Source organism: Chelonia mydas, chromosome 7, assembly GCF_015237465.2.
Source record: "Chelonia mydas isolate rCheMyd1 chromosome 7, rCheMyd1.pri.v2, whole genome shotgun sequence".
NCBI lineage: Eukaryota > Metazoa > Chordata > Testudines > Cheloniidae > Chelonia > Chelonia mydas.
The window spans coordinates 67732255-67754036 of NC_057853.1; the positions used below are offsets into that span (position 1 = coordinate 67732255).

Consider the following 21782-nt stretch of genomic DNA (forward strand, 5'->3'; position numbering starts at 1 on the left):
CTACTTGCTCCCCCCTTGTGCAGGCTCCTGCTTACAGTATTTGTAAATTAATACAGATCAGTCCTTCAGTGGCCATTGAAAAGGTTTGTATTCACATCAGAGTGGTGACCACTGAGTTCAGTAGTTAGATCCTCTGTTTTTAGAAGTTGTTTACTGTCTCATTAATCTATAAAGCCTTATATGGCCACACAATACTGAGGGATGTGTGGTAGTTGTTGGTTTTTTTTTTTTTGTTTGGGGGGCCAGGGCAGCCTCCTGCAGCCAAGAATGTACTGGAATTCTTTCATTTGCTAAAATGTGTGCTCTCTTTCTTTGTGTCAAGGGGAATTGTCATAAAGTTGTGCTGAGGGTCCGATCTATTGCGAAAAGGGAAAATGAAATGTACTTTCATTCATGTGCCTTTGACCTTGGAGGCCTGAATTAGGTGCTACTGCTCTCTATATTTTTAAAAGAATAAAGATCATTTACCCATTTCTGAGCACAAGTGAACACATTGTCATGCAATACAAGAACCAGAGATGTCTTTTATTTTAAACCAAAAAAAACCCCCACTGCATTTGGACAATGCTTTTGTCATAGCTACTGGTATTGTGTAGCAACAGTATCACGTTCTCTCTCTCTCTCTCTCTCTCTCTCATTTTTCTTGTTTTAACATTTTTATAGTGCCTAAGGGCTAACCAGCAGTGGGGCTCCATTGTGTTAGGAAATGTCAAAGTAGCAGACTGTTCATTCCTGAAGTGCTTAAAATCTAAATGGACAAGACAGTCACAGGTGCAGGAAGGGGTAGAACCCACTAGCAGAATGAACAGTATGATAAGAGGGGATCAGCTAAAGGGGAAAGGAAGTTAGGCCAATACGGAGTGAAGAGACTCCGAGGGAGGGCTGCAGCAAACAGCCAGTCAATGAAAGTTCAATCAAAACGGATCCTTTGCATTTGGAGAACAGTCTACCAAGGTCCCTGCTTTGGCTGCTTCTACCCTCTACTGTCTGGAGTCCCTGGCTTGCTCCTATCTGTAATTTTGACACTACCTGGTGTCCCCAGTTTGTGAGTCGGGGGGTCTCCCCAGCACACTGCTGGGGGAAGGGATGGTCCCAGATGGGCCCCACTTTACCACTTCCCCCCACACTGCAGTATTCCCAGCTTTGGCTGTTTCCTCCCTGCTGTCTGTCCCATACGTCGAGGTGGGAGTTGATAAGCACTCAGTGGAATAGATTTTCAAAAGCCCTCTACAGTGGCCTAATTCTCTGCTCACATTGAAGTCCAGTAAAAATCCCACTGACTTCAAAAGCAGAGGAGTTAGCCTAATACAGAACCGTTTTGCAAAGCCCAACCAGTATATTTTGAGTGAATTGATCCCTGGAGAAGGAAAGACCTGATTATCAATAATGAGATTTGTCCACTGTTCATAAATGAAATGACCAGAGTCCATATCTCCTCATTTTACCTTCTAGTTTCCATTATGAGCTTCTGCTGATAAGTGAAAGGGCATGCTGGCTGGAATAGCTTAATGAGAAAAGGGGGGAATTGGTCCAACAGCATGGAGGTTGATTTTGGCTCTCTTATGCCTTCTCTCTCTCCAAAATAAACCTCCCAAGGTCCTCAGCAATATGAACTTAATTTTGAGTTCAATGTTTTGATGTTAAGAGATGCTTCTCTGGATGAAATAATGTTAGCAGTACCTGTACTTGCTGCCTGGCTATTTAGAGTTCTAGGTATAGCCCAATATAAGTAAATCTTATTTCCCATAATCTGAGGTAGATAATGAATCTCCTAATTAGGATTTGTGTTTGAATTAATGGAAATTTCCCAAAAGCTGTGAGAGGAACATCACAAAGGGATGCTGGATGCGGAATATGTCAGTGAGTAAGCATGGGATGAGAATCTTTTGATCTGTTTTCTAAATAGGCAGAGACCACCAAACGCAGCTGGTTGTCAGGAAAACCGCAGAGGCCCAAAAGTGACTACCAGGTGATGTGTGGGGAAGTGAAGACCAGATCTATGAGACCACTTAATTTCCTTCCGAGAGAGGTGCATCTTGGACACTCCACACATGGAACCCCATGGGCAAAGCATAATCCTATCTTCTCCCTAGGGGCTTGGTTTGGAATTACTCTCCTTTTTGCAGCCAAAAGTTTGTGCTTGGTGCTGAGTTTCAAGTTCATGGCAACTTGATATGAGCCAGGGTTTGGTTAGGAATCTTAAAAACAGACTTGGTGGCAGTATTCCATCATGCTGCTGGAAACTTTTAGCAATGCCGTTTTGAAAACTAAAAGAGGTAGTCTTATGTAAAATGAGAGATTCTTCAAAATAGATAATAGTTGGTTTTTTTTGGATGGGGGTGTCAAGGGGTGGAATGATTTTTATAGTGAATCTGTATGACAAACCTATCCATCATCCTACTGAATTTCTTGTTACAACCAAGAATACAAGACAACTTCGTGCTAGACCATTCTGTGATGCCTCAGTGAGATACCAAGGTGTAATTATTAGAAAAGTGCTTAATTAAGTATGAGGGCCCTATTCACCCACTTGTCGTGCACAGCTTGTGACCCCAGCCACAGCATAGGGGATGGAAGATCAGTAGCTGCTCACCCTGAATTCCCCCCTGCAAAGAAGTGAGCAGATGGGTTGGGGGTTAGAAGTAGCTCAGGAGCTGTCCTTTCTCTACACCTCCTCCCAGATGGCCAGCTGACATGCAGGAGTATGCTCTGCTGTAAAAAGAGTTGAAATAACTTGCTTGCTCTCCAGCTCAAAAGGGGAGGAATTGTGGTTGAATCTGCTTCTGGGACTACACCGCTACGTGCCCCCGCCTTATTCTATAAAGTTACAGTCTAGCCCTATCAGGCTGGTACTGTGGATGTCTGTTTCTTCCCACCTTCCCTTTTTGCATCCGATGAAGTGAGCTGTAGCTCACGAAAGCTTATGCTCAAATAAATTGGTTAGTCTCTAAGGTGCCACAAGTACTCCTTTTCTCTTTACACCATTTAATGTAATTCCACAACAAACATCTTGTCTCATTTCCTTATTTGGGGTAAAACCATTTGAAAAATCTTAATCTTATTGCTAAGCTTCTACTAAAATCCCCTGGGAGGGAAACCTTTGATTTAAAGGCATGATTAGAGGGTTGAATTGTGGGAATGGTGTTAACCCCTCTCCTGCCCAGCTCTCAGAGTGACAGACCAACTGGTGTTGGCTGGTGGGCCTTTCCCACACACTGGCCTCTTCGGGACTTCTAAAGCATAACAGCTTTCAGCTGGGAGGTTTGTGGGTTTGGTTTTCTATATGGGGCATTCTGCTGCATTCCTGTAGAGAGATGGGTTAGGCATAATGCCCTAGAAGGCTTCAGTTTTTTGAAACATTGAGCAACTCCAGTGGCTGATGCTTACCTCCTTCAAATACGAGAAGCACAGAAAGCAGAACTCTGCAATGCCCATCAGATCAAAGCTTTTGTAACTGCATGACTTATGATCTAAATAAAACCAATTATGCAAATTTGATGCAGTATAGGAAGATTAAAAATATCACAGTGCTACAATCTGTCACAGCCTAACAACAGAAGCTCCCACTGCACCATTCTTTCTCAGGTTTCAGAGTAACAGCCGTGTTAGTCTGTATTCGCAAAAAGAAAAGGAGTACTTGTGGCACCTTAGAGACTAACCAATTTATTTGAGCATGAGCTTTCGTGAGCATCCGATGAAGTGAGCTGTAGCTCATGAAAGCTCATGCTCAAATAAATTGGTTAGTCTCTAAGGTGCCACAAGTATTCCATTCTTTCTCAGTTACTTAAAGCTGTGTCTTCTCCATCTCACTGCGTACCACCATATTTACCATCACATCTTAAGTCCAACAGGCATGGTGGTAAAAGGACAAGCAGCCTGTATGCAAAGTCCAAGTCCATGCATGTGCATGGAGTGTCTTGGGCCAAAAGGGGTTGTCTGTTTAATACAGAGCCTGAACCCATCGATGTACATCTTCTGGGTTTAACTCTAACTGTATAGTCAGTTTTGTTTATCTCTCTCAGATGGCAACAGGCAGAGAGAGAACTAGTTAAAAACTAGAAAATATTGTAAAGCCACAAGAATTGGCAGCGGGACTTGGAGTCAGGTGTGGTATTTGAAATTTCACTGAATATCTTTTTGAAATTGACTAGATTTCAAGTTACAGTAATTCTTTTAATATAAACTTTTGGAATAGCGACTTTACTTTTTCTGAGGTAGAAGAAAGCTCACATTAAACGTCTGAATTTTTAGACTGAACTTTTTTTTCCTCTCTTTTCTTCCTGCTCTGCAGATATTGCTCTATAGAAGATGCACTATTACCGATACTCTAACCCAGAAATCAGCTGTTGGTACAAATATCTGCTTTTCAGCTACAACATCATCTTCTGGGTGAGTACAAGGCCAAAACTCTCCTTCTGTAGTATGAGATCCTCAGCCTGGGACTTGTCTCCCTGAAATTATGTCCTTCAGCATGTGCATATTACTCACAGAGAAAGTGAACGTCATGGACTTGGATGGAGGCTTTTGTGATATGTCCAAGCATGACTGAAACCTTCAAACTCATTTCATTTCCAACTTAAATTGGAGGCAGGCAAATGTCCAGATGTTTCAATTTGTCTTGTTGGTTTCAGCATGTCTGTAGGCTCAATCCGGTACAATAATAGAGAAAAATGTGGTCCTTGCTCCAGTGAGTTGACAGTTTACGTTAGAAAAACAATGCAGATGCACAATATAGAAGTTGATAGTCTAGTCTCAGAAGCTTGGATGTCCATGTGAATTATGGATGGCTCCTGGCAGAGACATCCAGGTATATGGACTGATTCAGATGCCTCTCCAGTCGGAATCTTTTGGGTATGGAAATAGCCTTTCCTGGGCACTGTGGCTCTTCTGTCCTGCTCCAGGCTGGAACCAGGAAGCACTCTGTGTGTGTGTGTGTGTGTGTGTGTGTGTTGAAGAATAGTTTCGCGGGAAGTTATCCAAGATCTTCTGAACATCAAAAAAGTTAATTTTCCTTTGAGTAGTATCGCTTTGGGCGCTCCATTTCAGATGGGCGTGCACCTCTCGAGCCCTGTGGGGATGCTGGTCGGGAGTCACCTAAAATGGAGCACCCATAGGGACACTATTCGAAGAAGAAGAGGTTACTCACCTTGTGCAGTAACTCTCTCTGGTTCTTTTGAGATGTGTGTTCCTATGGGTGCTCCACTACTGCCCTCCTTCCCCTCTCCTTCAGACTGTGTTAAAGATAAAGAAGGAACTGTCCGCACAGCTCTGTATCCCCTCTGTGTGTGATATGAGATTGTACAGAGTACATGCACAGGGCAAATGGATAGCAATGGAAAAATCTCTGATTGAGGGCTCGAGAGGCGTACTTGTAACCCACACACCTCCTGGGTGTGGTGTTCTGTCCCATCTAGTGGCATAGAGACCTCTTAGAGAAAAAATGAGTCTGCTCTACAGTCTTAGGTAACAGCCAGTTGGCTTTTAGCTCATGCTTTAGAGGCTCGTGCACTAAGCTCCAGAGGTCCCAGGTTCAATTCCACCCACCAACAATGGGAGTCTGTCGGCATTACATATGCACACCTGAAGTGGAGCTCCCATAGGGACACACCTCTCAAAGAACCACCATTACTGCACAAGGCAAATAACCTCTGGTTATCTTGGTCTGAGCTGGTTCTTATGACTTCTGAACTATTGGCCTGACCCTAACCTAAACAGGATCAGTAAAAGGGGTACAGAAAATGGTATCCACCCATTCTTGTTACTTTATACTATGTGCATATTAAATTAGGCTTATGTTCATTAACTATCCTGGCCTTTCAACATCTGTGCATGCAAGGTGAGGAGATGCTTTCTGAACCAGAAGTTTAATAAAGACCTCAAAATGGCCATGATGCCAAACTGCATGCAGCTGGTCTAATATGTTGACTCTGCAGTGTAGCTAATCAAAACTTTACTGGAGCAAACTTAAGGGCTGGAGTTTTCAGGGGAAGACATGAAAGTGACTTTTTTTTCCCCTTCATAAAACTTGATACCAAGAATATAAATTGACATATTTCTGTTAAAGCCAGTGGTGCCATATTGACTTACACAAGCTGGGGATCTGGCTATGAAGGAAGCTGCTCTCACTGGTGACCATCCTTGTTTAGTACGCCGTATCCTTAGCCAAAGGCAAGTCGTTTTAATGAAAACCGGGACCTCTAAACTGAGATACTGTAGATGATAGCTCACAATAAAGCAAGTAATGTGGAAAAAGGAGATGGAAATATCCCCTGCTGGAGAATCAGTTTTCCATTATAGCATTATGATAGTTCTAACCTTCTGTAGTAGGCTTGTCAAATCCTTTTGTTTTTGTAACTTGACAGTAAGAATATACAGCACTTGGAAAGGGTCAGAAGTCCCTGATGTTTCCGCAAGACTATCCAAGATCTGTAACTGGTCTTTTACAGCCACTCAGTTTTCCCTCTCATTCTACGTTGTTCCATTCTTTTTTATCACTTTTTTTTTTTTTCTTTTTCTTCATAAAGGATAGAATGACCTTTTTCTTTACCCCTCTGTTCCCAACCTTTCTAAAAACTGATAGTGATCTTAACTGTTCCTTTTTCTTACCTCTTGGCTTTCAGTTTGCCTTGTTGCTCACTGGAATGAGAGCTGATTCTGAGAGAAGAAAGAGCAAAAATTTTGTAAAGGTTCTTTGCTAAAGAGTGATAAAGGGGCAGAGAACTTGAGTATTATGGTTTTGAGCTACAGCTTTTTCCCTCCCCCCTCCGGATTGCTGTTTAATGTTTCCAGTACTGAATTTAATCATAGGGTTGTAATTTTGAAGAGATATTCGTTGAGTCTTTGCACCTTTCCAATTTAATGTTTTGGGACTTGCATTAAAAACTGTGTCCAGAGGGTGCTGGTAAATGATTGTACCTAGGGCTCAGACCTCCTTGATAAGATACAATATGGGGACCTACCTGCTGCATAAGAGGCTATTTAAATTGCGGGTGCGTGCACACACCCACCCCTTGGAAGTACCTCTCTCCGCTGACCTGGCAGTCTGTTGCATGAGGTCAGGAGTAAAGTGGTTGGGAGGGTCAGGCTGTGCTTTGACAGTGACTTCAGGACTTTGCTTCCCTCTGTGGAGGAAGGCTGGAATTGGAGAAAAGTACAGGCACTTTCACAAGCCTATCTCAGCCATTTACAGAACTGTGTTACAGTGATCTTGGAAGGAGCTTGTCTCTGTCTTGCGTAATACTGCACACACCTACAGCATTTTTCTTGAAGTATCTCAAAGGAAAAGATTGCAAGGCATATCTGAAAGGTTCTTAACGAACATATCTGAATGGGGTAATAACTTCTTTAGTTAGTCCTGAGATTCCTTCCTACATACTCACCCTTTGTTAGTACACTACATGTCTAGAGGGAGGGGTAAGATCGAAGACACTCTCCACTGCAAAATATAAAATGTACAGGAGAATAATAGGCCAAATTATACCTGTCCCTGCACAATATTGCTATAGGGGAAAGGCCCTGAAAGCACAGATGCAGAGGGCAACCATAATCTCTCTGAGCACAAATGCAATGGGGAAAAGGGGTTTACCAGCGTTGCCATGAAAGCTGAACATCCTCCAGGCTCCTGTCTGGGCACGGCCGGCTCCAGGCACCAGCTTTCCAAGCAGGTGCCTGAGGCAGCATTCCCAATGGGGCGGCAGTCCGTGTCCCACGGCGGCTTTTGGGCAGCAGCTCCACCGCTCTTCTGGGCGTGGTGGCAATTCGGCGGCGACTGCTTAGGACGGCAAAATTGGCAGAGCCGCCCCTGAATCTGGGTGGGGGCAAGTTCAGGACCCTGACTCTCGTGTCCACTAGTTAGTGCTGGTAAGCAGCACTGGGATATAGCACAAGCCACACTTTACACAGGTGTAGAAACTGCTTGAGATAAGCACACTCCTCCAGCACAGACAGGGTGTCCAACTTTCTCAATCCAGAAAACCAAACACCCTTGCCCTGCTCCATCCCCTGCTCACTGCATTCCCCACTCCCTTCATTGCTTGCTCTCCCCCACCCCCCTCACATGCTCATTTTCACTGCAAGGCCCAAATGTACACATTTATTGTTCAGGTTTTATTTGTTACTGGATGCTAGAGCTGGCAGCAAAATAGTCAAAAAGGGTCATTTAAAAAAAATTTCATAAAGGTTTTCATGATTCTTCTCCCCCCTTTCCATTTTCTTTTGCAACGAACTCCATGTTTTTTGTTCACTAAAGTTGTTGTAATTTTTGTGTGTGGAATTAGGACCACACATGATCATAGCGGCAATGGGTCCATTACAGGCCCAATCCTGAAGCCCAGACCCAAATCCATAGACTACAACCACAGAAATGCATACCAGTCCAGATAACGATATAAATAAATCTGTAGCAACTGACTCCCACATCTACACGTAGGTACACATGTATATTCATGTGTACACATCTAGCATGCACGAACACATTTACTTTCACATTTTTTAATATTACAATTGTTGTTTAGTGCCTAGAGACCCCTATTAAGATCAGGGCTCCAGGGAGGCAAGTGCTAGACCTACTGGACAGTCTCTACGTAAAAGAATAAATGGACACAAATCAGACATCAAGCATTATAACATTCAAAAACCAGTCGGAGAACACTTCAATCTCTTTGGTCACTCGATTACAGACCTAAAAATGGCAATTCTTCAACAACAAAACTTCAAAACCAGACTCCAATGAGAGACTGCTGAATTGGAATTAATTTGCCAACTGGATACAATTAATTTAGCTTGAATAAAGACTGGGAGTGGATGGGTCATTACACAAAGTAAAACTATTTTCCCTTGTTTATTCTGCCCCCCCCCAAACACACTGTTCCTCACACGTTCTTGTGAACTGCTGGCAATGGCCCACCTTGATTATCACTATAAAAGGTTTTTTTTCTCTCTCTCCTGCTGGTAATAGCTCACCTTACCTGATCGCTCTCCTTACAGTGTGTATGGTAACACCCATTGTTTCATGTTCTCTGTGTATATAAATCTTCGCACTGTATTTTCCACTGCCTGCATCCGATGAAGCGAGCTGTAGCTCACGAAAGCTTATGCTCAAATAAATTTGTTAGTCTCTAAGGTGCCACAAGTACTCCTTTTCTTTTTGCGGATACAGACTAACACGGCTGCTACTCTGAAACATAAAAAAAGAGTCTGCAACAAAGTTTATAATGTAGCTAGACAAAGGTGGGGAGAAATGTATGATATGTTGGCTCTTCTGCAATTACTAGTCAACAACAGTCACTTTTTAAGAAAGAATACATTTCTTTTAGAGATCCCTTTTTTTAAAAACTTGTTATGAAATGAATACACATCTATTTTATGTCATCAATTTTGTTTTGTACGGAAGCCAACAGAAAGACTAAAAGTCAGGCTGCAAATTTTATTCACACAGGTGTACACACATGCAGCAATACACACATCTCCCTACTCCGACACAGTCTCTTACACACATACAATGCATACATGCACACACTTGCCTACACAGAGACACTTTTTCATATGCTTTTCCAGGGGCTGCCTAAATCACCCAGCTGGGAAAGGAGGCGGGTGAGCTGAAGGGGAAAAGATGGGGGTGGGTGGTGGAGGAGAGAGGATGGGGAGGGAAAGAGGCCAAGGATAAGAGCAGGATGGGGGTGAGAGGGGGCAGTGAAGGAGAGAGGAGGGGTGTGGGGGTGGGTGGGGATGCAGGGGGAGGCAGAAGGCTACAGGAGCATGAGGATGTGGGGGAAACAGGGGTGTATAGGGACATAATGGGAGTGCAGCAGTGTATGGAGGTGAATGGGATACTGTGGGGGGTGAGGGACATGAGGGTGGCAGCTCTGGGAGGTGGCGAGGATGGGTGGGAGAGCACTGCAAGGGGTATGGGGCTGGGATGGGTAGGTGTGGGGGGCAGGACAGGATGGGACAGTGGAGGGATGCAGTGATGGGGATAGCAGTGTGGGGGGGTTGGGGAGGGGTGCGGGTGCAACCCCATTCCCAGCACTTGGAGACCGGGGTACACATACCTCAAACTCCTGGGTGCTGGTGATGGGACAATAGACAGACCGCAGTTCGCCGCATGGCACACACTGCAGCTCAAGCCCAACCACATGAGGAGAAGAGGGCTGGGCAGCAGCGGGAGAGGCGCGTGCCGCCTGCTGAGCACTTGTGAGTCGTGCTCGTGCTAGTTCCTCCCCTGCCCTGACCTGAACCAGCCAATGGAAACTACACTAGGGGAGGGACAGCACGCAGACCCCCCTGGCTGCCCCTAAGGCTAGGAGCCGGACATGCCAGCTGCTTGCCAACCTGGGAGCCGCGTAGTGCAGTGGCTAGCAGGGAGCCTGCCAGCCCCGCTGCACGGTGTGGCAGCACTGCCAACTGGACAGTTAACAGCCCGGTCAGCAGTGCTGACCGGAGCCACCAGGGTCCCTTTTTGACTGGGTGTTCTAGTCCAAAACTGGACACCTGGTCACCCTAAGCACACAAAGAACATTATGCCTGTTCGTGCACCTTTCAAACCTAGCCTTACAGCTATCACAACCCCACATTGTCTCTGCCACCACTTATTTTATGTACATGCAGTCAAGAGTGTACAGAAAAATCTGTTTCCTGGTGGCAACTGAAGCCAAACTCGCAATATTATAATGGACTCCTGCATTGATGGGGACCCTTTCATCCAAGGATCTCAAAATGCCTTGTGAGCATGAGGAGCCCCAGTAAAGCCTGGGCTACACTTAAAAATTAGATCAACCTAACTACATTGCTGTGAAAAATGCCATGCCCTGAATGCTGTAGTTAAGTCGACCTAACCCCCTGCGTAGATATACCTAAGGTTCTTCTGACAACCCAGTTCCCACCTCTCAGAGAAATGTCATAACGGTATCACTGTAGCATAGGCATTCCCTAAACTAGGTATAGAGTTCATTTCACCCACTACTAAAAAAGCCAGCCATCTGTGGACTGGAATTGCATGAGCTGTTGAGGAGTGCTGCTGTGAGTTGTTAGACAGCTCAGACCCGGAAATGGAGAAGTAGGAAGGAAAAACGAAATAGATTAAGTAAGATTTGGTCAGGACTCTGTGCTTAAAACGTACTAAGCTCCAAAATGCATTTATGTTGTATCCATAAAGTCTGCTAGCAACAGAGTTCCCCAGTGCCAAGATAGGATATTGGTTCAATACAGATTTGGAAGGAAGAATTCCACTTACTGAATCTCCAATGCCATTTCCTGTATCACATACCCTGCTGTCTACATAACAGTTTTGGTGTTGCAGCCACCTTTTCAATCCCCTGACATACCTCCATATGCAAGCTTGTGGTGTAGACAATGCCTGAAGTGCTACTTGGTGATCCCTATCCAAATACTCACCTGACTCAGCCTGACCTTCCCTAGCTTGTGAGATCCAATGGCACTGGATTAGCTAAAAATAGGATAGTGTTGAATCTAGGTATTGTTAAAATATTTATTTGCGATATTTCAAATCAACTATAGATAAATAATCAGCCTTGCAAGATTTTGCTTGTTTAGGGCGAAGTAAAATCTCTAGGTTTTTCATTGTCCTCACTCATCATGGGAGAGAGCAGGCAAGTAGCTCTTGTGCCTGGGCAAATAGATACTCATGAAGGCTGAATAAAACCATACAGCTTAAATAAACATAACTCTTTCTTTAGGGAATTTGGTATTTTTTTTCCTTTTTGCAAATAGCTATTTTCAGAGATGTCTATTTCCTTGGGGGGAAAAAAATTTATATTAAAAACTTGCTTCCTTTCAGGAAACAGTCATGGCCTTCTACATTAAATCTCTTGAGTGCCTGAGATGATCTCTGTCTGTTATGGCACTACATTAATTTGTGGTCCCCCCCCTTTTTTTTTTCTCCCCCCCTTCCATCTCACACCAGAAGCAGTCAGGTTGTGACCTATAGATTTGCTGAGACAGACTTTCAATTTCCCCAAAATAGATATAAATATATTTTTCTTTTCTTTCGTCCTTATTGAAGATTCCACATTGTGACCATTTCCTGCTGTTGATTTGCCTGATGTCTGCTGTTTAAACTATGAAGTTTACCCCAGTGTTCGCTATACTTTCATTTTTCTCATGTGTCTAGCTGATCAGACATTTAGACCCTTTAACAAGGCTGTCACCTTTCCCTGTGTACTCTGAATGACAGGCCACCAGTAACTGATCAGTGGCTTTGATGTATATAGAATGTAGTTGAGCAATGTGATACAGGTATGATGTGGGGTTTGGTTGGTTGGTTGTTTTTTAAGACCAATATAACTTTAACCCTGGCAGGCCCAAAATTTAACTAGGCTCTAGAAGAATTATCCATGATTATAAAACCTTTGTTGTTCAGATCAAGGGTTGTAAGCAAGAAGTTATTGATATCTCATTTTCTGATGAGAAATATGGGTCTCTTGGTATCTATATGGTGTATTGGAAGCTGTGTAAAAATTACCAGCATCACTGTAAATCCTAAGGGTTTTTCTGGTCCTGTTTGCAGGCCAAGGGGCTCTGCAGGAAAGCATGCAATCAGTCAGTTCTGCAGAGAGCCAGCCTCGAGAGAGATGGGTTGAGTTGTATCTCTCTGTTTTAGAGAGCTTGTGCTCTCTGTCTCTCTCGTTTTTAGTTCTTGCATATTAAGGGTTGTGTATTTTAAGAAATAGTGTTATGTTGCAACCTTCCAGTAATAGTTAAAAACATAGAATTCTAACTTCTCCATGTGTATGCCTGAACATAACAGTACAATCAGTTTCAGAGTAACAGCCGTGTTAGTCTGTATTCGCAAAAAGAAAAGGAGTACTTGTGGCACCTTAGAGACTAACCAATTTATTTGAGCATAAGCTTTCGTGAGCTACAGCTCACTTCATCGGATGCATAGTGTGAAAAGTGTAGAACATCTTTTTATACACACAAAGCATGAAAAAATACCTCCCCCCCACCCCCACTCTCCTGCTGGTAATAGCTTATCTAAAGTGATCACTCTCCTTACAATGTGTATGATGGAAATGGCCCAACTTGATTATCATACACATTGTAAGGAGATGGGGGGAGGTATTTTTACTCCTTTGAGAGTGCAGTTGTTCTATATAACAGTGAATAATTCAGACAATCCTACAAAATAAGAGGGCATTTCTCTCTGAACAGAATATAAAAAGAAAACCCAACATTTCAAAGTTGTCATGGATCTATAAACCCAAAGGCAGGAAGGGCGCAGCTGCTGGTGGCTCATTTGAACTTCCTGTTCGCAGAGGTGTGGTGGATTTGTTGTGTATGTTTCCATCCAGCCTCTTTCATGGTGCATGTGGGTTTACTGATTGTAAAGTGTAGAGGCCATCTGGATGATCCAAGATGACATTCTTCTTTTAAAACATATTGTTTGAGTCCATGTAAAAGGCGGATGCCTAAAACAGAAACTTCTGTAACGTTCCAAGGCTCACTAATTTGCAGCATAACACACTCACTCTGGGTTAACTTTCAAGGCCATTTGTCACTACAGAATATCATTACAGATTTTTTCAGCAGTTATCAATGAGGCATTTAAAGTCTCACATGGAATTTAAAAACAAGGAACTCTCACTCATTTAAATATTTGCACTTTGGCAGCCATGTGAATCTGCTCCATCATTCCACTTCTATAAATTCACTGATATTTATGGAGTTCTGTGACCTATTTCAGCAGTGATTTCAAATGCAGTGCATCTGGGGCCTGATCCTGCTCCTATTTGAGGTTGAGGTGGCTCAACATCTTGGACGATTAGGCACATAGACCAAGGAGAGTACCACCTCTGATGGTGAGTCACCTCACTACCACCATGGTTGGATCAACTCCCAGCCTATCTGGATAGTAACCAAAACTTGTTAAAATAGGATGGTTGTCTGATGACCCATTTAATGGTGGGTTTGCTCTCTATCCATTGCTTCTGGACTGGTATCCACATCACAAAAACAACACCACAATTAGATTCATTTGTAGTTCTTGTTGGCAGTTCTTTGGTCTAACCTCTCACCAAAGACCAAATGAGCATGGAGACTGAGAGGTGGTCCTTGTAGCTCACGTTAGAGCCGCGCAGGCTGGGAAATAGATCTGGGAGAATAGTGTGGAATAAAAATCACAGTGAATTCTAAATTTGGGTGTGCTCACACACAGCTCCTTCAGCACTCACTTGTGTAAGATTTTGTTCTCATGGATATCTGGCGCATTTAGGAGGTGAGGGTGGAAGCTCATGCCTGGAAAAACATGCTGGTTCACTGTGTGATCATGCTAGAAGGTGTATTCATTTCAGAAGTGCTTGCAAGGTCATCAAATTATATTGCTGAATTTGGATGTAAGGCTCTTAGTCAATTGGGAACGCACAGTAAGTTGTGATAGGCCTCCACAAATTGTGACTACTGGCAGCAATACTCCAAGGGCCAGATTGTGATACCCTTACCTAAAGGCTATGTAGTGAGTAAGGGTGTCACAATTTGGCCCATAGTGCACCATTGACAATTCATAAGCTAACATGCATTCATCCAAAACATTTTTTCAAATGAATCTGAACAGGGAAACAGCTCTTTTCTACTGGGCAGCTTGTTCTTGGTGAAATAAGCTTCTACATCTCTTAGTTCTAGCGAGTCAAATGGCTAAGAAGGAGTGAGCCTGCTACTGTTTCCGTTGTTGATTCTCAATGCATAATTGACTGAGATTCAACAGTGAGGCTGCAAAGTTGTTGAGGGTATGATCTGGCCTACAAAATAGCTGGCTGGTAATGCACAAGAAGGAAAGAATGGAGCTGACTTTCAGAGCACAACCTGAGAGCTTGTGGTGACAGAAAAATATATCCTCTTAATTGTAAACTGAGAATATGCGGCTTGGAAGGTGCTAGAGGTGATTAACATGGAAACCCAAAGTGCTGTTTTTAGTCACTTTTCAGAGTAGACCTACACTTTGAAAGAAATACAAGTTTGCCTCATTTCTATTACTGTAACAGACAAGTCAATCACCTCTCTGAGTGACAGTACATAACAAGGAAGTGGGAAAAAGTGGAATGTACATAGCAAATCAATTTTAATTTTTCTGTGCTATGTCCAAAGGCCCCTGTGATCCTTCATCTAGAGTTAAAACATTGTTATACCAAACAGATGAACATGTTTTTTTATTATCCCCAGATTGGGAGCAACAAAGACACGTGAACTGTAGAGAGAAATCAAAAGACACTATCTTCCCCTTTCCTTCCAGGACCAATGGGACAGAATGTCTTTTCTGCTGAATCTTAATAAGGGGAAGCAGTTTTCCTGTCAGTCTCTGAAAAATTCTCCATAGCCTCTTGCAGTACAATAATAAATAATCAGAAGCAACACGCAGCTGTTTTAATTGTTGGGTGTCCAGTCCCACTGTCCAACAACTCCTATCTAGGCAGGGTAAAATATGCTGCCTAATGGAAACCAGAATAAATGCTTCTCAATTAAGAAATCCATTTTTTTTTTTTTTTAAATTAGGATGGGAACAAAACAGAAGGCTGTAATCCGTTCAAACACAACAAACATGAATGCGTTAAATAGCTCGCTATGTGAATAGCGGCATGGTCCTCTCTTCTTTTTGTGTGTATCAGCTAGTCCCCTTCCATTAATTTTCTAGAAATCTTCCTCAAGTTCCAGTTAACCCTTTACCTATTGCCAAGATTAACCCATGCTGTGGCAACATGCTACCTTGTCTCCTGCACCCTACACCAGCCTCTTCTTCTCTTGCCTTCTGGCATCATTGTGGCACATGAGTAGGAAATATTAGATGGATGTCTTTAAAAAGAGCTGGTTGAAACTCAGAATTCCCTTTCCACTGGATATGCCTATGCTTTGAAAAGAAAATTTTCTCACTAGAACAAAACCTAGACATTTTCAAAATTTTCCTTAAGAGAAAAAAAATCAATTTTTTTCCATATTGGGGAAAAATTGAAGTATTTCAATTTGTTCCCTTCCCCTTCTCTACGCTGCATTCCGGGGTCCTGCTTCCCCGCCTATTCCTCCCCGAGTTCCTGCACTGCCTCCTGGAGTTGTGGGAGCCTAGAAGGCATGAGAGCCCCAGTTCAAGCCAGGACGTCCAGTTCCACAGCAGGGACCCTGGAAGTCCTGGACCTCCCAGTCAGGCTAAATGGCGGGGCTGTCCTGGAAGCTTGACTCTGGAGGCTCAGGATCCCCAGCAGCCCACCAGGTGACCTGGCAGGAAACTACACAGGGTTCTGTTAAAAGTTTGTTGAAACCAAAATGTTTCCATAGATCAGCAGTTTCTGATGCAAATCGGTACTGGAAAATTTCCTAACTAGCTCTAGCTTTGAACTTTGTATAATAGAAACTCCACAATGAAACACTTCTATTCCCTACCTGAAAAAAGTCACTGCTTAGAGACTTAGGTGTGGTCTAGGTCACTACTACTTTTGACACATCCATATGTTTTTCAAAGCTTATTAAAATGGGGGAGGTTTTGTTAACACTCAAGGTGTGTACTTGCTTCAACATGACCAAGTTGCATGCTCACTGTATGCTATTGCTCATCTAACCTTGAAATGGAAGTTTAACTAGCATCACTTTGTCCACCCGTGACTGTTTCATGTGCAATTGTTTTGCATCACTTTCTGTGTGCTTGTCCTACTATGTGGTACTGAGCTCTTGCAGAATCATCTGACACTCTTTTGAGTAACGAGGTATAAAATGGCTTATACATCACCCTCAGCATTTTTAGCCACAGAGCAAACTAGGAATTTCTCCCACTCTGATCACTGCTGTGCCTGTGGCAATAGAAGCTGTGACACTTCAAAATCCTGACATCTGCCTAATGCGTAATGATAAAAAAGCTCTGTGCTTTCCCCCCACCTTGACTCCATCATGTGGAATTAGCTGTAGTGTTCAGCTCACACAAGGTGGTCGTTCCAGATATGGCTGCTTTTGCTAGAAAATGGTTTTTTTTTTTTTTTTTTTAAGATATTGCCCTCTACTTCTCAGCAGGCATGTATTGTCAAGCCTAGAGGGGAATAGCAGATCACAGACTCAAGAGAAATGAAGTCCTCCATAGTGGTAATAGAAGAAGTACTGGTTCTGAGATAGTGGAAGTGTCAGACAAGAACACCATTTAATATGAGCTCAAGGGGAGAAATCAGGCTTACTACAAAAGAGCAGAAGACACATTTTGGTGAGCCCAAAATTGGATTGAAAATTATATATGTAATGTCTGCAGTCAGTTCTTCATATTAATTAAAAAGAAATATGGCCAGCTGCCTAGCACTCACAAATAGTAATAAAAGTGCTTCTGTAAAGTGAATGAAGGGGGAGAGAATATAGCACAAGCAAACAAACAATTTCAGACCTGGGAGGAATTGCTGTAAGTAATAAGGAAATTGTCTGAGAAATTTAAGAAAAATCCTTTATAATCTGGAGCACAATTAAGCCACCCCATAAAAAGCAGCAGGGGACACCTAGCAAGTGATGGTTGGGTTCCTTGTTGCTAAGCACCTTAGAAAAGCCATTGTTGGCTGTCTAGAGTCTGGTTATGGCCTGTCAGCAGGGGGGCAGCGTTCATACCGCACTCCCCATCAGTGCCCAGACTGGGGAAGCTAACGATCCAACCAGCGGACCAAATACTTTGATGAATCCTGGTTCACGTGCCACCTGAGGCATGTTGCACATATGCTAAGAAGAATCAAGAATGCACAAAGAGCTGACTTCAGTTTAAAAAACAGTGTTCTTCTAGCACAATGCAGCTCTTGCCAACGGAAACTCCTGAAAGTTGGTTATGATCCCAGGCTTTGCATACTTGAGTTAGCATTCCTACTGCACTTCCTTTTGGCTGAGAGAAAGCAAGTATGGTGTCAGTCTAATATTGGATTCAGCCTGTTTCTGGGGAACTGTACCCTCCGTGCCAAGGGCAAGGTAGAGTTTTTTCCTATCTCTAACTACTCTACACCCAGAAGGCAGCATTCCCAAAGCTGGTTAGGTATCGGTAAACTAGGCAGCTGCCTAAGATGGCAGGTTTGGCCTGTTCACCCCTCTGTCACGAAGGAGGGGCAGCCTGGCTAAATCTGCCACTCAAGGCCTAGGAGGAAGAGGGTGGCATGTTGAAATGTTGATTGTCTTGAGTGGCCTCTGGGTCGGTGTCTCCTCTCCTTCATCTGAAACTGTTTATGCATAGGTTTCTGAGATGCCTCCAAGCTTTTGGGTAAATGGTTTCTGTTATAGACTTAGAGAAGTGAGAATGAGACCTCATTTACTCTCAAACTGTGGAAAAGCTTTTGCTATAGCAGCATATTATTAACCTACAAGGTCAGCAGGTATGCTCTAGGGGAGCAGATAAAGAGCTGGTTAGCTCAGACATTGGGGGTGGAAAATTTCATCTTTGTTTGGATACTGATACTGGGTGTTAAGACAGAGGCTGCCTGTGACTACAAAGTGTTGAGGTCAGAGCAAGGATCAATTTTTGCTTCACATGAAAGAGCTGAGTTAATGGGGGTTATAGAATGTTTAAGTCAGTGCAAAATCTGGGTTAGTTTCTCAAACTTGCTGCTTTCTGAAAAGGAAGGAGTTGGAGACCATCCCTACCACCTAATTCAAAGTGGCTTAAAGTTAGGAGCAGGAAGCAAAGAAATGGCTTATCTAATTGAATGGGAAGGAGGTTAGGTAATGAGTCTTGACAGACAAATCATAAAAAAAGGGAATACAGGAGCACTCAGTCTAGTACTGCCCTGTGAAATTACTAAACAGGGGAATGAGCTGGGTGAAGTAGTGCATGAAATTCTCTGAAATCATCACCAGAGCGCAGATAAGCAGTTTTAAAAAAAAAAATGGGCCATGGGATAATAGAATGATACCTTAAGGAGGCAGCATGCACTTTTTTAATAAACAGTTTTTAAAAGGAGTTAATTTTTTATTTGTAGGAGGAAAAAATGCAGCGGGCTAAAACCAAGCCCTGAAAAGGCTTGTTTTATGAGGAGATATTAAAAAGAATGGGGCTGGTCATCTTAGAAAAGAGATCACTGAGGTGGGCTATGATAGGGGTCTCTAAAATCATGAATGGTGTGGAGGAAATGATAAACAACACTTCTGTATTCCCTTCACATAACACAAGAACCAGGGGTTTAAAACAAACGTATGGAAGTACTTTACACAACACAGTCAACTTGTGGAACTTGTTGCCAAGGGATGTTGTGAATTCCAAAAGTATAACTGGGTTCAAAAAAGAATTAGTTAAGTTCTTGGAGGATAGGTCCATCAATGGCTATTAACCAAGACAAGTCAGGGAAACAGCCCCATGCTCTTGGTGTCCCTAAACCTTGGACTGCTAGAAGCTGAGACTGGATGACAGGGAGTGGCTCATTCGATAACTGCCCTGTTCTGTTCATTCCCCTGAAGCATCTGGCACCAGCCACTGTCAGAAGACAGGATACTGGGCCAGATGGACCATTGGTCTGACGCAGTATGGCCATTTTATGTTTGTAATCCTGCTTATTAAAAGGTCATACTTCTGGGTGGGTGTCTTCTGCCCTGGTTCCACGCAGTTTCTGGAAGTGGCTGACATTTTTCTCCAGCTCCTAGGCAAAGAAAGGCTTGGCCACAGGAGCTCTGCGTGCTGCCCCTGCCTCAAGTGCCGGCTCGGACAGTGTAGTGGGAACAGCGGCCAATGGGAGCTGCAGGGGTGGCATGTGTGGCCGGGGGCAGCGTGTAGAGCTGTCTGGCCGTGCCTCCACCTAGGAGCTGGAGAGAAATGCCATCCGCTTCCGGGAACCACCTGAGGTAAGCACTACCTGGAGCCTGCACCCCCTCCTATGCCCCAGTCCTGAGCCGCCTCCTGCACCCAAACTCCCTCCCAGAACCCGCACTCCCTCCTGCAGCCCAAACCCCTTGTCCCCGGCCCCACACCAGAGCCTGCACCCCTAGCTGGAGCCCTCACTCCCCCCGCACTTCAAACCTCTGCTCCAGCCCAGAGGTCCCACCCCACTCCAAAACTCTCATTTCTGGCCCCACCCCAGAGCCTGCACTCCTAGCCAGAGCCCTCACCCTCTCCTGCACCCCAGCCCCTGTCCAGCCTAGTGAAATTGAGTGAGTGAGCAAGGGTGGGGGAAAATGAGTGATGAAAGGAGGGGGGATGGAGTGAGCAGGGGGCAGGGCCTTGGATAAGGGGTGGGGCATCAGGAGGGGGTGGGGCAGAGGGCAAGGGTGTTCAGTTTTCTGCAATCGGAAAGTTGGCGACTCTGCTGTAATTCCTGGGGTTCTGATCTATGATTGAGGCTAGTAGTGCAGTAGGAGCCGTACGAACCAGAATAAAAAGATCCTTGCCCCACAGAGTTTACAATCTAATATGGATATTGACAGACTGACTGAGGGAATACAAGGAAACAATGAGACAATATTGGTCAGCATGACAGGCTGCTGGTGTGCTGAGACCACTGCCTAACTGTAGTCAAGTTTTTTGTAGGCATGACAGCAAATGATGAATTTGAAGGAGGATAATGAGGTAGGTTTGTGGACGTTTATGGGGATCTCCTCTCAAACATGAAGGGAGGAGCATGGGAGGAAAGCGTGAAGGTGCTTGTTTGAAAATACAATAATTGCATAATGGAGGCTACACTTATTGACCTATCGGGCATGGAAATTGACACTGAATGAAACATTATGGCTACGGTGAGGATAGGCTGTAAAGGGCCTTGAGAGTGACAATAAGCGGCTTATGTTTTTGGTGCGGTAGAGGCAGAAGCTAGTGGAGGGATGCAAAGAGGAAGGTGATGTGGTCAAAGCAAAGGGCTATGAGTGACTTTTTTTTTTTTTTAAATCAGCCTTGTGAATGGGTATAGGTGGAGCAAGATTGTATTTGTCAAGGCTAGAGAGAAGGATGTTGCAGTAATTGAGATGCAAGATGATGAGAGCCTGGATGAGCATTTTAGCTGCATTGATTGATAGGAGAGGTGGTATTTTAGAGAGATTATTTCTGCATAACCTGCAAGATTTAGGTATATGTAGCCCAAGGTCCAGTGTGCTTCAACAGCAGCCCCAGAAACTACAAGTTGTGGACTACAAACTGAGGCATGCTGGGAGAACTTGCTGGTTCCTGCCAGGATGTACCCTCTGTTCCGCCAGCAGGAGGTCTCAGCGCTGACTGAGCTGGGAGCACGTAGCAGGCAAGCAGAGAGGAGGCTACTGGACTGTAATCCTGTTCTATGTTCTTTACAGAATAAAGCCTTGTTCCTGGTGGTTTGTCTGAGTGGGTCTGGTCTGAGGTGAACACACACTGACACACAATGCAGAGCACAGAAAGGAGCCTCAGGCCCAGTTTCCCAAAGTTGTGTAAAAAGTCGCAAGGCAGGCTTACCCTATCTTGAACAACCTCATACTGGCCCAGTGAACAGGAGAAGGGGCTACATATAGCCTGGATGTGGCAACGTAGAAAGAGGTTTGAGTCAAAGATGTCCAGGTTACATGCCTGTGTTGTGATGGTGTCCATTGTAATCACGAGAGGACGTGGGAGGACTTGAGTTGATGTCTAGGCATCCACAAGGAGATGTTGGGGAGAGAGTGGGAGGCGCTGAGATTTTGGTTTGGACAGAAAGAGACAAGCCTGGAGCAGAGAGGTAGATCTGCACGTCATCAGCATGTGGAGATGGTAGCTGAATTTGTGTTTTGCAGATGAGATTACTTAGAAAAAGAAGAGAAGGGGACCAAGGACAAAGCCATCTATAACCCCTGCAGAAAGCTGGGAGGGGAGGAGTATCCTCTAAAGGAATGATTAGAGTGGCAGGAGA

General features: G+C 44.0%; 1 protein-coding gene across 7 annotated transcripts in view; it reads left to right on the plus strand.

The window, feature by feature from the left end:
* The window catches only part of TSPAN14 (tetraspanin 14), a 75304-nt gene that overhangs the window by 30717 nt on the left and 22805 nt on the right, over positions 1–21782 (plus strand). For 6 of the 7 annotated variants that reach the window (XM_027829491.3, XM_043551187.1, XM_043551189.1 and 3 more), the window contains one exon: positions 4292–4389. In XM_027829491.3, the coding sequence (XP_027685292.1) occupies positions 4309–4389 (81 nt within the window). In that variant the 5' untranslated portion in view covers positions 4292–4308. Of the gene's footprint in view, positions 1–4027; positions 4106–4291; positions 4390–21782 lie in introns of those variants that run through there. The other variant, XM_043551190.1, reaches the window with a different exon arrangement.